General features: G+C 41.3%; 2 protein-coding genes across 2 annotated transcripts in view; both read left to right on the top strand.

Moving 5' to 3' along the window:
* LOC311038024 (uncharacterized protein) overlaps positions 1 to 15,781 on the top strand; it is a 92,369-nt gene extending 76,588 nt beyond the window's left edge. The window contains exons 10-16 of the mRNA XM_084047319.1: positions 427 to 522; positions 907 to 1,062; positions 1,803 to 1,852; positions 2,067 to 2,226; positions 10,165 to 10,260; positions 15,314 to 15,354; positions 15,470 to 15,781. Of these exons, the coding sequence (XP_083903445.1) occupies positions 427 to 522; positions 907 to 1,062; positions 1,803 to 1,852; positions 2,067 to 2,226; positions 10,165 to 10,260; positions 15,314 to 15,354; positions 15,470 to 15,629 (759 nt within the window). The 3' untranslated portion in view covers positions 15,630 to 15,781. The remainder of the gene's footprint in view (positions 1 to 426; positions 523 to 906; positions 1,063 to 1,802; positions 1,853 to 2,066; positions 2,227 to 10,164; positions 10,261 to 15,313; positions 15,355 to 15,469) is intronic.
* On the top strand, positions 6,955 to 9,733 carry LOC311064210 (beta-1,3-galactosyltransferase 2-like; the record flags this gene model as incomplete). Its single annotated transcript, XM_084084033.1, has 2 exons — positions 6,955 to 7,002; positions 8,858 to 9,733. The coding sequence occupies 2 exons, from the start codon at positions 6,955 to 6,957 to the stop codon at positions 9,731 to 9,733; spliced, it is 924 nt and encodes a 307-aa protein (XP_083940159.1).
* Positions 15,782 to 16,135: the final 354 nt, after the last annotated feature.

The following is a 16,135-nucleotide window of genomic DNA, read 5'->3' as shown; positions in this document are numbered from 1 at the left end:
CAAACAAAACTCCACGAAGGCTGTACCACTCAGTTGCATTCCACAGTGTCTCTCTCACAGCTTCCATGAAGACAATCCCTTCTGTGTGGAAATCAATCATCCCTTTTAAGGGTCTAATCAACTCATTATCATTATCGGTACTCGATCGATGTAATCACTATTTTATGGATCTAACTGTAACAGTTATTCATTAAAATAGGTTTCGGATTGCAGCTGCAAGTAAATATAGAAGCCGCCTTGTTTGCATTGAACCCTTTTGTTATGCCTCCGTTGGCAACAGCTATGGCCAGAGGCGTTGTGTTTTCTGGTTATCTGTCTGTCTGCATTATGCGTTTAATATGCTTTTAATAGAGCCATAACTATTACTGAAATCAGTCTCTTCCTTCCTTCCTTCCTTCCTTCCTTCCTTCCTTTCATACGTTATAGCTGGAAAAGCAGTTGGGCTGTCTGAAGGCAGAGCTGGAGATTAAGAACATCGATCTGCAACACAAAGACAAGAAACTCATGGAAATGAGGAAACTGGTGAGGGAAAAATACACACACACACACACACACACACACACACACACACACACACACACACACACACACACACACACACACACACACACACACACACACACACACACACACGTGCGCACAGTTGTATGCCTTCACCATCCAGTTGCAGTTTACATCCATATATGTCCAGACTTATATAATGTATTGAAGAATTTGAATTAATAAAGTGTGTTTTTCGGATGTAAATGATCAGCGTCACTATATTGAAAGAAACATGTCATTTTAGGTCAAAGTGACCTTGATCTTTGACCACCGAATGGATGCTTGTGACAGATGCAATGAAATTCCCTCCAGGCGTTCCTGAGTTATCACCTTCACTTCACTTCTCTTACTCCCTCCAAACAGGAACGAAATCAACAAGCGTTTAAAGAGGCGCTGATTGAAAAGCAGAGGGAAAAAGAGGAGGAGAAGAGCAAGATACTATCAGAGAAGGAGGCCTTGTTTGAAAAGCTAGAAGCAGAGGGGAAGGAGAAGGGCAGGATACTTGCTGACAAACAACAGGTAAATAAAGACACAATGCATATACTGTCATCCAACACTGTTTAGTTAGATGATACTTGGAAGAGATTGTATGAAATTGGACCCACCTGAAATAAAGAGTGTTTTGTGTCATAATCACCACAGAGATTAAAATCAGTGGACTATGTCTGCCCTCTGATGGTGTGAAACTGGCATTACATTTGGGCTCACTAAGATTTTTAGTGTTTTAAATATTCTTGACAAAGAATAAAGCTATGGACATATTCTCAATGACTTTAGTTAGTTTTAGTTAGTTTTGTAAAGACACACGGTTATAGTGTTTTGTAAAACTGTAGGCCTACACCTACCTACCTACACACACACACACACACACACACACACACACACACACGCACGCGCACGCACACGCACAAAAAAATAACGCACACATACATACATGCTTGCATACTGTACCTACGGAATATAAAGTCACACATCCATGGAGACATAGATATGAGATATGAGATATAGAAGCTATAAAGACAAGCTCTCATCAGAGATAGAGACATAAATCATAATTGCCCTGTGCATAATAATATTGTATTGCCAAATGCGTACTGTACAGTATATACTGTATGACTGATGTATCCCTTATGTATCCCTTATGTATCCCTGTGTGTGTGTGTGTGTGTGTGTGTGTGTGTGTGTGTGTGCGTGCGTGCGTGCGTGCGTGCGTGCGTGCGTGCGTGCGTGCGTGCGTGCGTGCGTGCGTGCGTGAAAAGGTCCAACAGGAGAACAAGAACTACAAGGAAAAAAATGTTGCTCTCTCCAAGTATGTCTGTCTGTCTGTCTGTCTGTCTGTCTGTCTGTCTCTGATCTGTCTCTGATCTGTCTGTCTGTCTGTCTGTCTGTCTCTGATGTGTCTGTCTGTCTGTCTGTCTGTCTGTCTGTCTGTCTCTGATCTGTCTGTCTGTCTGTCTGTCTGTCTGTCTGTCTGTCTGTCTGTCTGTCTGTCTGTCTCTGATGTCTGTGTCTGTCCCCAACAGACAGTTGTCCAGTGAACAGGCCATGCTGCAGCAGTCCAAGCAGAAGGAATCTGAGTTGAACAAACAACTCTCCAGTATTCTCTCACAGAAAGAAGCCTTGACTGCAAGGCTGGAAGCAGAGGAGGAGGAGAGGAGGAGCATGCTTGCTGACAAGCAACAGGTAAATAAAGACACAATGCATTTCTAGTTTCATCAAATCTACACACTGCTTAAAGTCACACATCCATGCATTGGAGACATACAGTAGATATGAGATACTATAAATGTGGGCCGCTATGCAGCCCGAACCTCGAGAATTCGACACCTACGTGTCACTGCCGATGTGACAGATATGGCCAAATATGGAGATCTGTGTGTCTGTCAGTCCTTGTCCCTTTTATGGCCATATATGGAGATCTCTGTATTTGTCAGTACTTGTTCCTTTTATTCCCATGTATGGAGATCCCTGATGTCATGAGTATATAGTCAAAGTATAAACAGACTTTGAGTTATGTGTTGTACAACAACAGTCATTTTTGGCCTTCCAAATCATTTAAAATACCATATTCATTACCAACCACCCGCAATCAATGTTCCCTATATTTTTGTATCGTCCGCGCAAACACTCCAACCTTCTGAGTTCAACTTGAACAACTGTTGAGCAACATAGACGAGTGCACTGTGTATACTGTGGTCATGTTAAGTTATGGCTTATTCAAATCTAATGACAGAATAAGTAATAGCGGTTGGATTCCCAGCAAGCACAGTCAGGACCTGGACGAATCAGTGACGTCTCGATTGGGGCTAGATCCAGTCAAACCAAGACTAGTCAGATCTGGCCCAGAATATCACCTGATTTCAACCAAAATAATTCCTGACCAAGAGAAAGGACTTCCTGGATGAATCGGAGAGAGTCCGATCGAGGCCAGATCAAGTCAAATCATAACTAGTCAGATCTGGCCCAGAATATAACCTTATTTCAACTAACATAAATCGCACAGACAGAATACTTTACCACTGAAAACTACTTGAGGATAATGAAGTAGTTGTAATATTGGTCAAATCACATATTTTTCAATCCTGATTGTATTATTGAAAATCTGAATTTGACAGTCTTACTAGCCTTCAACTAATTGCGTTGATTTACAAGCCAGGATTATGGCTTTAATGGTAATGTTCTTAAAGGAGCATTTCACCCCTGGAAGAAACTGCAATCACTCAATGGTAATAGTATTTGTAGTAGATAACAGTAGCACAATTTAAAATTTGCACCCTATGGCCAGAAAAATAATGAAATCTGTGTGTTTGACTAGGTTTTGACTGGACTGCTTATTACTACAATGACCATAATGCTTTTGGTGCACTGCCCCTCCTTGTGGCAGGGGAGGTGCGGTGTGGGTGGGATCTCCAACAACAACGTTGAAACAGCTGGGCAGTGTTGCCATGTCTGCTTATTATAAGCGGCTTCTTTCTAAAATGTAGTTGATATTTGGGCTTGTATCCAAATGTTTTGATTGTTGTTTAAACCAGTGGTTCTCAAAGATGTTCATGTATTTTTCCACGGACCCCGATCTGAAATTATATTTTGTGCCAGGAAGCCCCAACCAAATATGTGTTGTTAAACGATTAAAAAATACTCCACATTTTGCACTTTTTTCCCCTCAAGATTTTTTGGAAAATAGCAGATCTACAAGCTCACAATGGGTAACATCGCAACGTGTTGTGAGCTTGTAGATCGGCATTTTTCAAATATATAATATCCCATGTTAAAGTGCTCTTGGCTTAGTTATCTTCTTTTGGGCTTGTTTTCATAGACCTGGTTTCTTATTTCTTTCACAATATCTGGCAACACTGGAAGTCAGTTTGTTTACCATCTCCACGTTGTATTTGGATTCTTTCACGCTTGCGCTTATGAAACACTACACAGGATTATTATTTCATGTCAACATTCAAGTACAACTATCAGAAGATGTAACTCAGGTAAAGTAATGCGTCACTCTTCAAATTTAACAAAAGGTCCGCGAACAAATGCGCAGTTTGGGCTGTTTTCTGTGTTCTGTTGTGTCTAAAATCTCTGGCAGGAGGGGGGTGGGGGGCTGTCCGCTGGCTGCATGACGCGTCGAGACAACATGTAGTGCGGAAAGGAATGATGTAACATCTCGTGACGTAAATAACGTCACGAGATGTTCGAAGATTACTATATATCTCAAAACACAGATCATTCACAAAAATAATAATAATTGAGTCCTAAACTTCATTACCATTGGGTCAGTTTCTTCCAGGGGTGAAATGTCCCTTTAACCCTCTAAGACCCGGATATATTTGTACTTGCAAAAAAAAAATTTAAACCTTTCAGATGGTCTTGTAGGAGTATTTTGAAGAGGAAAATATAATGTTTTAAAAAAAAAAATGTTTTGGTAAGCTTTTATGCAAATGTTGACATTTAGCAACGTTGGGTTCATCAGGTAGCAAAATTTCCTATAGGCCATTTTTATGGATAACATGGCAAATGTGTAATTACTTCACTAAAACAACTTAATGATTCATTTATATGGTTTATTATTTGGCCTCAGATCAATTATGAATAATATTTGGCCTCAGAACAGTATACATTATGAATAATAACACCAATAAGCCATATTCTTAAATCAATTTTATTAAAAGAACAAAATGAAAATCAGTACAATATATGTAGTAAAGAAACCTAAAAACCTAAACCATTGTCAGTGATCACACAATACTGCCTGGCCAACTCACTGATTTGCATTGATAAAAGGATGCAAACTGTTTCCAGAGTTTGTCCTTCTTGTCCTTCTCTGGCACGGTCAAGTTGTCAACCAGATGTAACGAGGTCAACAAAGACTGAAATCGGTTGCGTGGCATCACATCAGCTACAGACGCGTTTCGTGTGTCTGCTTCCCAGTACATCCGGCATCCATTCATTAGAGAAAGGCCCATTCTCAAATACATCCCAAACATTTGCTCAATTTCTTTTGGACTTGTGTTGACTGATGTTCCTTTTGTTTGAAGGCTGTAAATGTTTGTGTTCGTTGTGAGAGAGTCAATCATGTCTTTGGACACAAACTGGCGGAAGTACTGCAGTGGTGTTTGGATAGAACTCACATCTTCAGAGGTCAGAGGTGGGCCAGAAAAGTCTGTATTAGGGCTGATGAAGTCCTTCTTCAGCCACTGATATCTTGAATCACGGCGATGAGTGGGTTTGGTCAGTTGGGGCAGCTGAATGTCTGCTGGGCGGTCAGTGGGTTCACTGGGTGGTTCGGATGGTTCGTTTTCTTTGGACCCCAAGCCACAGTCCTCTTCATCTGACTCTTCATCAGTCTCATTGATGTCTATGTCAACATCACTCTCTCCGTTGAACACGGCATCCAGAACATCCCTTGCTAAGAAGCGAGGCTCTTTCCGTCTTTGTGGCATTCTGAAATGAAATAAAGACATACCATTAGTACATTAGTAATGCTAAGTTCTTACACATCACTGCTCACTGCAGGACAACATTTCACAAGTCATACAATACTGTCTGGCAACCTATTGTTTGATGTTGATTGCCACTAAGTGGTCATCATCATTACAAGCCCCTAAGTACCCACCACCCCTCGAATGAATAATGAACAACCCCCACAACACCCCAAGAATTACCACATTGGTCCCACTGTCCTTGTAGTATTGAAAGAAAATTAAACTTACTGAGAATTAACAAGGGAATAATATTGGTTGAATATGTATTGTTTAGGGGGAAAGAGAAACTTTGGGTGGACATTTTCTGAGGCTTACAGCTCAATTATCATATATATATATATATATATATATATATATATATATATATATATATATATATATATATATATATATATATATATATATATATATATCATATTATATTATATAGTAATGTAAATACACATATAACTGTTTAAATCTATTGTGAAAACTATATATAAGGCTGAACAGTAGCAGGTGAACCCTTGTATTTTTTGCAACCCCAAGGGCCCAACGTTGACCAAAAGCAACAAGTATGAATCATGCTCTAATTTCAATTTGGGACATATATTTCACAATAATAACATATATACATGTTCTAGACATTGCAATGTTCACCAAAAAAATTATTACAGGCATATTACTTACGTTTTTGTGAGGAATATCTTCCAGAGAAAGAAGAGATCTGTTCCAGCAGAGATTTTTCAAGTTGTGATGATTCCTGCCTCTGTGGGGGGTATTTATATGCAAATATCCTGGCCAATGGCATTGTAAGACTAAACAATAGGACCCAATGAGGATTTAGAGGTGAAAAAATAACAGAAAAACAAATTATTTAAACTCCTTTCTTTATAAAATATAATTGTTGCTCTGAAGCATCTCTGGGTCTTAGAGGGTTAATCAGGGTTGATAGCAGGAGTAAAATTACAACTTGCGGACCGTGAGTCCGGGAGGACAATGCAATCCTCTCTTCTATTCCCACAGCTTGGCCAGTGGCCACCAAGGTTATGTTAAATCCCTGCAGTTCAGTCACTTTTACTTTGAAGGGGAAAAACATCTTATGGGAAATGTTGAAAATCTAGCCTGGCACAAATGGCCAGGGCCTATATTTGGAGTTGCATCATGATCCAAGGAATCCGGAGATTTTGATTGTATGACCTACGGTTCAAGAGTTATTGATGCCTTTGTGTGTTTTTGAACTTTGTATTATTTGTGTACTGGGGAGGGGGTCTCTCTTAGCATTGCATTGAATTTGATCATTGTTACCCTTTTCTTGACTTTTTATGCCATAGTACTTTGAGATTTGTGTCAAATATAAAGTGCATTACAAATAAAATGTGTTATTATTATTATAAAAAAATATTTTAAGAGTTATAGGCCAAAACGTGAAGCAGGCTGTAATAGCGCCACCATGAGGCCGAAAGAACTGGTGCAGAGGTTCTTCCTTGGCCTACTGAGAGTGTGCATACAGTTTCATGCCGATCAGTCCAACGGTGCCGGAGATTAGATGTTTACGGACGGACATAACAATGTGTCCTTGCATAGATTAACTTTAAAACCTGGATGAACCTGGACCAGTGAGCCAATGAATGGGGTTTGATCAAGTCCTATCATATCTAGTTAGATCTGGCCCAGAATATCACCTTATTTCAACTAACATACGTAAATCCTATAGAGAAAATATATATCCACTGAAATCTCCTAGACAGAGGATAACTAAATTGTTGTAATGGTCAAATCACGTATTTTAAAATCCTGGCCTGTTCTTATTCAAGTTGGATTATTTGCCAGCTTTTGTGTGACACAATAACACATTTTGCACTGATGTAGGCAACAAGCTGTCGACACATTCTGATATTGTGAGGACCATCGCAGCATTATATCTGTAGGTGGCCAAATCCCTGTTCAATGTTATTTCCAGATGTGCCAGATCAATTCACATGCTTAATGTGATTGCATTTTGGAGTAAATACACTGTGTATGGAATGCTGTATTTTAACTTTATAATCAATCTCAGTAAGAGAATACCAGCACTCACTGAGCAGACCTTTTAAGGCACTTTTACTCACATATATTTAAGTATGCATGGTATGCTGCAGAGCAGACAGCAAAGTATGCTTTTCGCCGTCAAGCCTTCATCAATGCTGTATTTGATTTTAAATTTTAAACCTGAAATATTTTACACACTGACATAATACTTTGGGTTTAGGCCAATGCATTTTGGTGGCTTTTGAAAACAGTTTTGGGTTGGGTGAATTTTGAGGGAAAAAAAACTCTTTATGACAAGGAAGTGTATGTGTACTTGCCCACCAATACCGTTTTGATGACATCCTCCTGTAACATTCAGGACTAGGATATCACAGCAGATATGGATATGGGGATGATCTTTGATCTTGATGTCATTTACAGAACGTCATCACCATGACATTGTATGATGCCTTTTAACGTCAGTTTCGGTGATTAAAAGGTTTTACATTTTAGACGACGTCCCACTGAAGACCTAGTCCTAAATATCACAGAAGGAAAGTCATCACAACATCTTTCAGTGATTTTCAGAACTAGGCCAAATCATAGCCGATATGGGGATGATCTTGACGCCATCGCTAGGACATCGTATGGGCGGCTTTTAGTGACCTAAAACAGCCTAATATATGGCCAGTTAAGGGGAAAAATATGGATTAAAGCACTGAGTCTTGAGTCTAATACCAAATATTTGCCATTCTCCCATAGAGTCATGTGGTGCGAATCCGCTCCTTGAGCTGAAAAGTTGAGAATATTTTAACTCTTATGCATGTCTAGAAACAGGCCAGTAAAACATGATGATGACAGAAGAGAGGAGCGGACGCCATAGGAAAACAATGGTTTGGCTGGCTTTGGTTTTACTTTTGAGTTCTGCGATCTTCCCCAAACACTATTTTACAAATCCAACATTCTGAGTGGAGAACAAAGGGGGTTCCACCGCGGCCTCAAGCCAAATTCAGGCTGGTCCGGTTTATCTCAGCAGCGGGACTGGCAAGTATGAAGAAGGAAGGCACTGGAACAAACTTGGACAATTAAAGCCTTTTTAATATAAACCAAATGATCAAATCATAATTATATCAATCAATCATCAACGGCATCAGGATGATAAGAAGACTCGTCAAGAAAGACCGTATATATTATATAGTATATATATTATTATATACAGTCTTTCTTGACAAGTGTGTGACAAGTGCGTGAGAGTCTTTATATATTAAGATTCTCAGAGATTCTGCCATTAAAGATATATATTGTAGGGTCCTGTATCCTATAATATCTTCTCAACACTTATCCAGATAGATCCATACATCAAGCTGCAGCTGCTCGAACTTAGGCACTCCTTTGAAATTGGTCCAGCCGCCGCCGCGTTCCCTTACATCATTGACGAGGCGAACAAATGCCCGGCGGGGAAAGCGGCGCCGTTCCTGGTGTTGCTGATAACCGTCGAGGCTCATCAGGTGGATCGCCCGGACGCCATAAGACGGACGTGGGGGAACCAGGAGGGAGTCGTCCGGCTGTTCCTGCTGGGGGCGAAGGCAGGCGAGCAGCAGAAGGCCCTGGAGTCCGAGAGCCTGAGCTACCACGATATCCTTCAGCAGGACTTTTTGGACACCTACAACAACCTGACCATAAAGAACCTGTTGGGCCTGCACTGGGTGGCCACGCGTTGCCCGCGGGCCAGCTTCGTCATGAAGACCGACAGCGACGTGTTTGTCAACACTGAGTACCTCGTCCACAAGCTGCGCAGTCTGAAGCCCGGGGTGATGACCTACACGGGCTGCCTCCGCAGGGGCACAGGGCCGATACGAGACAAAAGATACAAACACTACATTTCCGAAGACGAGTACCCGGGCCACGCGTACCCTGTCTACCCCTCAGGGGCCGGTTACGTGTTCTCTGGAGACCTGGCGGTGAAGATCTATGGCGCCTCTCTGAGCGTTCCGTGCTTCCGCTTCGAGGACGTGTACGTGGGCATGTGCCTGGCCAAGCTGGGGATCGAGCCCACGACGCCCCTGCCAAACAAGTTCAACGATGCACGAGTGCCCTGGTCAGTCGACAGGTACAGCCGCCTGGTCACCTCCCACGGGGTTTCTCCCAACGACATGCTGGAGTTCTGGACCCGCCTGCAGCATGAAGGTAGACCTGCAGGAAGTCTGCAATTCCACCAGTAGCCGCGGCCCCCCAAAATAATCATATTTGAACTGGGGACCCCCCACCCTGACAAGCACTTGGAATTGTAGGAGTTGCTGAGACATTCAATTTAGTTTGACTCCGTTCCAGAGATAAACATTGTGAAAATAGCAGATCTACAAGCTCACAATGCCTCGCAACGCTGGAGGAAACGAGGCAGTATATAGATGGTTGGATGCAAAATATGTATTTTCTCATTGTCTCCGCCAGGCCGAAGGCATGGTGGAGAGTATGTTTTACCCTCCGTCTGTCTGTGAACACCTATCATTGGTCAAGCTTCTCATGGGTTAGGGTTTCTGGTTATCTGTCCGTCTTCATTATGTGTTTAATATACGTTTAATAGAGCCATAAATATTACTGAAATAGTCTCTTCCTCCCTCCCTCCCTCCCTCCCTTCCTTACAACGTTATAGCTGGAAAAGGAGTTGGGCAGTCTGAAGGCAGAGCTGGAGATTAAGAACATCGATCTGCAACACAAAGACAAGAAACTCATGGAAATGAGGAAACTGGTGAGGGAAAAATACACACACACGTTGTAGCAGACTGTGCCTTCATTTGTGCCCCCAGACGGGTCAAGTAGGGGGTGGCCTAGCAGTGGTCCACAAAAAACGCCTCTTAACCCGGACAGTGAACCCTGGTTCCTTCTCCTTTGAGCTGTTAATTGCCAAAGTTGGACGCTCTTTTTTTATCTGAGTTTAGTGATTTTAACCTCTATCATCAAATTTGAGAGTGTCCTGATGTTAGGTGATTTTAATTGACACATTAATGACACTAACAAATGTGCTGTTAATTTTTTAAGTATTACTGAATCTTTTAATCCTTTTCATTGTATCTTAATTTATCGTCTTCCCGGTCCAAACAGTTTTTTTTATCTGAGTTTAGTGATTTTTTTAACCTCTATCATCAAATTTGAGAGTGTCCTGATGTTAGGTGATTTTAATTGACACATTAATGACACTACTAACAAATGTGCTGTTAATTTTTTAAGTATTACTGAATCTTTTAATTTCAGTCAGCATGTGTCAGGCCCCACACACATAAAGGGAAATACCCTGGACCTTGTCTTTTCATTAGGTTTAGACATTCACAATGTCTGTACTGAGGAACTCTCTGTGACTGATCATTATTTTAATCTGTTTTTTAATTCTAACTGTTTGTTATGCCCCAGTCTAGGGGTGCCTGAGACACAACGTGAATATGTTCCCGCCTTCCCCAACTCCCAAGTAGCCACACAAACAAAGGGTTGAATTGCAAAATATAACAATGGTTTATTTATAAATATATAAGGTAAACGAAAGAGTAATATAAACTTGGGTCATAAGGGTGTAATAATAATAATAATAATAATAATACATTTTATTTGTATTGCACTTTACATTTGAAACAAACCTCAAAGTGCTACAGTACATAATAAAAACAAGATAGAAAGCCATTTGCAGAAATCAAAAAAGTAGAACTCACTGAGGACTAAAGTAACAAACCAAAAGAACTAACTGAAAAGAATTATATCTTACCTATCAAAATAACCAATACTACAATAGCTTACCTTCCTATCATAAACAATAAGCAAAAGAAACAATCACCTCAGGATCAAATGATATCAACTGAACATAACTTAGGTCAAATCATAGAACAAAACAAAACATAAGGTGTAGTGGCCAGTTGGAAGCAGAGGAAGACAGGCTCCTGCCCCTTGCTTGCCGCACTGGGTCAATCCACACATCTCCGTTTGCGACCGTTCCGCGTCCGTTTCCGTTCGCCGGAAGTTCCATCCACTCCCATGTTAAAAAAAAACGGGACCGTACGGTCCCGTTTTTTTTAACATGGGAGTGGATGGAACTGACGAACCGACGCGGAATGGACGCCGTACGGTCGCGAACGGACATGTGTGGATTGACCCACTGAGATCTGTGCTCCTCTTATATCCACCTGTTTCCTAGGCTTGTGTTTTCCACTTCCTGTCGGATTTCATTGGATATCATTAGTCATCTGACCGGTTTCATTGGATTTCATTGGATCAAAAGACAGGAAGTGGAACACAGTGAAAAGCCTAGGAAACAGGTGGATAGGGAGCCTCCACCCTATTAGCCACTTGGAAGGCAGCACTCCTGTGAGCTCCCCACCAATCACTGCAGGCCTGGAAGAGCGCCCCACCAATCGTCTTCTGGGAATGGCACACCTGTTTTGCATACTGTATATTCCCACACCACACACACACACCATCTCCTCTCTGGCACACACTCTTCCACACTAGAACCAAATCATAATAACAAAATATAGCTGCAAGCAGCGATAATACAGGGCCAGACATGGAAACTATAGAGAGAGAGAGAGAGAGAGAGAGAGAGAGAGAGAGAGAGAGAGAGAGAGAGAGAGAGAGAGAGAGAGAGAGAGAGAGAGAGAGAGAGACATGGATACTGGAGAGAGAGAGAGACATGGAAACTGGAGAGAGAGAGAGACATGGAAACTGGAGAGAGAGAGAGATAGAAACGGAATAGATGAGAGAGAGAGAGAGAGAGAGAGAGAGAGAGAGAGAGAGAGAGAGAGAGACACATGGAAACGGAATAGATTGATGAGAGAGAGAGAGAGAGAGAGAGAGAGAGAGAGAGAGAGAGAGAGAGAGAGAGAGCCATGGAAACGGAATAGATTGAAGAGAGACATGGAAACGGAATAGATTGATGAGAGAGAGAGATGAAAACAGAATGGATTGATTGGACATCTCAACCTATTGCCATTAACAGGAATCGAACTCTCAACCTTCGGTCTAATAGGCTGCAACACTACCTATAGTGCTATAGTTTTGTCCAGGCTAATGTTGTCTGTTGAAGATCATAAACTCTTGCCTTCTGTCATAAACCAAGCCAACACTAAGATCACTCGTTCACAAACCATTTACCAATAGAGAAATTGTATGTCTCCTCGCAACCGAAAACAGTGAAAGCAGCCGATCTACAAGCTCAGAAACACGTTGCTATCTGAAAGGTTTTGAGATTATAGATCGGCTATTTTCAGAAGGAAGTATGTCATACGTTGAAAAACGTACTCAAATATGCATTTCAGGTTATCTTTACCATTTGCACATGTATTCATTGATACAGTCATGTTGTTTGCAATTCAACTTAAATGAAGTCTGCAAGTGAGGCTTGAACTGACGACCTTGAGATTGTGAGGCACTCATTTAAGGGAGACGCCATTGGACCAACAGACGATACAGTTTCACGCAAATAGCTGAAAAATCCTGGGTTTAAGTGTTTTTCAAACTGCTCAAAATTGCGGACAATCTAAGTTACTGGTCAAAGTGATAGATGTGTTCCTCATGAGTCAAGGCACAAGTGTAAGCAAGTTTCACGACTTTCGGCCAAACGAGGCATGACTTTTGCCTGCTTAAAGTTTGTATTTAAAAAAAATTGCTATAGCGCCCCCCTTTGGCCAATTGGAGTGAGATTGGTTTCAGTGATATTTGGAATGACTCTCTACATTACTGCAACGTTTCAAAGAAATGTGAGTCTTGCATGTATGTGTTGGGGGCAGATGAATAATTTTCATAAAACTGCAATAGTTCAAATCTATGGAATCCTGGGATTTTGGAGCAATCTGCACGAAACGTTTAACACTTGAACTTTGGACCTCTGCCGACATAATGATGGGAGCGGATTTTCCATAAGTGAAAAAATGCAGAAGTTAGGAGCCAATGGCTGTTTTTCATATAATTCAAAATGGTGGGCGATCTAAAGGTCAGAGGTCAAAAGTCAGACCACAAAAGTTGTCGGGCATGAAGAGACGCATGTGTGTATCGAAGTTTCATGGTTGTAGGTCAAACAGGGCATGAGTTGTACCTGTTCAAAGTTGGCACTTTCAATTGAGTGCTATAGCGCCACCCTTTGACAAATGAGTGTGAGAATTATTTATTGGTAGTTTTTCATGAGCATCTACCATATGGCCGAGTTTCGTAAAAAGCGTATGCACGGTTAAGCCAGAACTTTCAAAAACAAGTATTTTTCAAACTGCTCAAAATTGCGGAAAATCTAAGGGCGGAGCTTAATGGTCAAATCGATACGTGTGTTCCTCATGAGTCAAGGCACATGTGTAAGCAAGTTTCACGACTTTCGGCCAAACGAGGCATGACTTATGCCTGTTTAAAGTCTGCATTTTCAAAAAATTGCTATAGCGCCCCCCTTTGGCCAATTGGAGTAAGATTGGTTTCAGTGATATTTGGAATGACCCTGTACATTTCTGCAAAGTTTCAAAGAAATGTGAGTCTGCATGTATGTTTTAGGCGCAGATGAATAATTTTCATAAAACTGCAATAGTTAAAATCTATGGAATCCTAGGATTTTGGAGCAATCTGCACGAAACGTTTAACACTTGAACTTCGGACCTCTGCCGACAACTTCTAGGCGGCGGAATTTCCATAAGTGAAAAAATGCAGAAGTTAGGAGCCAATGACTGTTTTTTTATATAATTCAAAATGGTGGGAGATCTAAAGGTCAGAAGTCAAAAGTCAGAGTGTGAAAGCTGTTCATCATGAGGAGACGCATATGTGTATCCAAGTTTCATGGCTGTAGGTCAAACAGGGCATGAGTTGTACCTGTTCAAAGTTGGCATTTTCAATTGAGTGCTATAGCGCCACCTTTGGACGAAAGATTGTGAGAATTATTTCTTGATCGTTTTTCATGACCATCTACCATATGGCCGAGTTTCGTAAAAAGCGACTGCACGGTTCAGCCAGAACTGCGAAAAGTGGCAGAAGAAGAAGAAGAAGTGACAGAATACTGCCAATAATAAAACAGGTACAGAGCTGAGAGCTCTGTCCCTGTAACTATAACCCCACATACGACCCCAGTCGTAACACTGTTTAATTGGTAAGAAAGAGAAGCATTCACGTTTTTTAAATCAGTCTTCTACGGAGAAACCTTCTGCCGCTTTTGACAGCAGACTAGTTTTAGGACAGCCTTTGCAAAAAGATGCTGAGAACCTGGTTAACTCTTTTAATTCTCACTGTTTGGTCATTTTAGATGAGGTTGCTCCACTTAAAACTAGATTTGTTTCCTCTGTAAACTCCTCCCCTTGGTTGTCAGAGGCGACTTGGTCCTTTAAACGGAGATGTCAAAAAGCAGAGTGCCTCTGGAAAACCTTTTAATCCAGTACAATAACTTTGTCAAGGATGTGTGAACTTCTTATTTTGCCAATATTATAGCAAGCGAAACCCCAAAATCGTTTTTAATACAATTAATGATATTGTCAGCTCTCCCCTTCCCACTGTCCCAGTATTCTCTGTAACTCTGTGCCTGTAACGACTTTCTTTTATTTTTTATTTTTTTTATATACAAAGTTAGAGCGAATATTACCCCTCCTCTCCCCTCATATTTCAGTCAACAATGTAGAGCGAATATTACCCCTCCTCTCCCCTCATATTTCAGTCAACAATACAATAATATTGTATTTTCAAATGCGTACTGTACAGTATATATGACTGATGTATCCCTTTTGTGTGCGTGTGCGTGCGTGCGTGTGTGTGTGTGTGCGTGCGTGTGTGTGTCTGTGTGGGAAACGGTCCAACAGGAGAACAAGAACTACAAGGACAAAGACATTGCTCTCTCAAAGTATGTCTGTCTGTCTGTCTGTCTGTCTGTCTGTCTGTCTGTCTGTCTGTCTGTCTGTCTGTCTGTCTGACTGACTGACTGACCTGTCTCTGATGTCTGTGTCTGTCCCCAACAGGCAGTTGTCCAGTGAACAGGCCATGCTGCAGCAGTCTAAGCAGAATGTTTGGAAGTCCATCAAACATCTCTTCGATTTCTTTTATGATATTATTACTATTTTTTGTATTTTTTTTTATTTGTTTAAATTTGTTTTCTTGGTTCTTGCATGGATACGATAGTAAAACTAGAAAAAGTGCTCCTCGGAGCACAGGTCTCCGCCAGGTCAGGTATTATTAGTATTATTATGGGCCAGCAATGTTCGTAATTTGCCAATCAGGATGGAATATGAAAAATCTGACAAATCCGTCTTGATCACTTGACTAGAGAGATAATGTGTGATAATGTGTAGAGAGATAAAGCGGCAGAAAGTTTCTCCGTAGAAGACTGATTTAAAAAACGTGAATGCTTCTCTTTCTTACCAATTAAACAGTGTTACGACTGTGGTCGTATGTGGGGTTATAGGTTGTTATTATGATTTGGTTCTAGTGTGGAAGAGTGTGTGCCAGAGAGGAGATAGTGTGTGTGTGGTGTGGGAATGTATGCAAAACAGGTGTGCCATTCCCAGAAGACGATTGGTGGGGCGCTCTTCCAGGCCTGCAGTGATTGGTGGGGAGCTCACAGGAGTGCTGCCTTCCAAGTGGGTAATAGGGTGGAGGCTCCCTACAGTACCGTATATAAGAGGAGC

Source organism: Gymnoscopelus microlampas (genome assembly GCF_963454915.1).
Source record: "Gymnoscopelus microlampas genome assembly, chromosome: 2".
Taxonomy (NCBI): Eukaryota; Metazoa; Chordata; class Actinopteri; order Myctophiformes; family Myctophidae; genus Gymnoscopelus; species Gymnoscopelus microlampas.
Note: the sequence above shows the minus strand (reverse complement) of the source record. Positions and strands in the feature narration are given on the sequence as shown.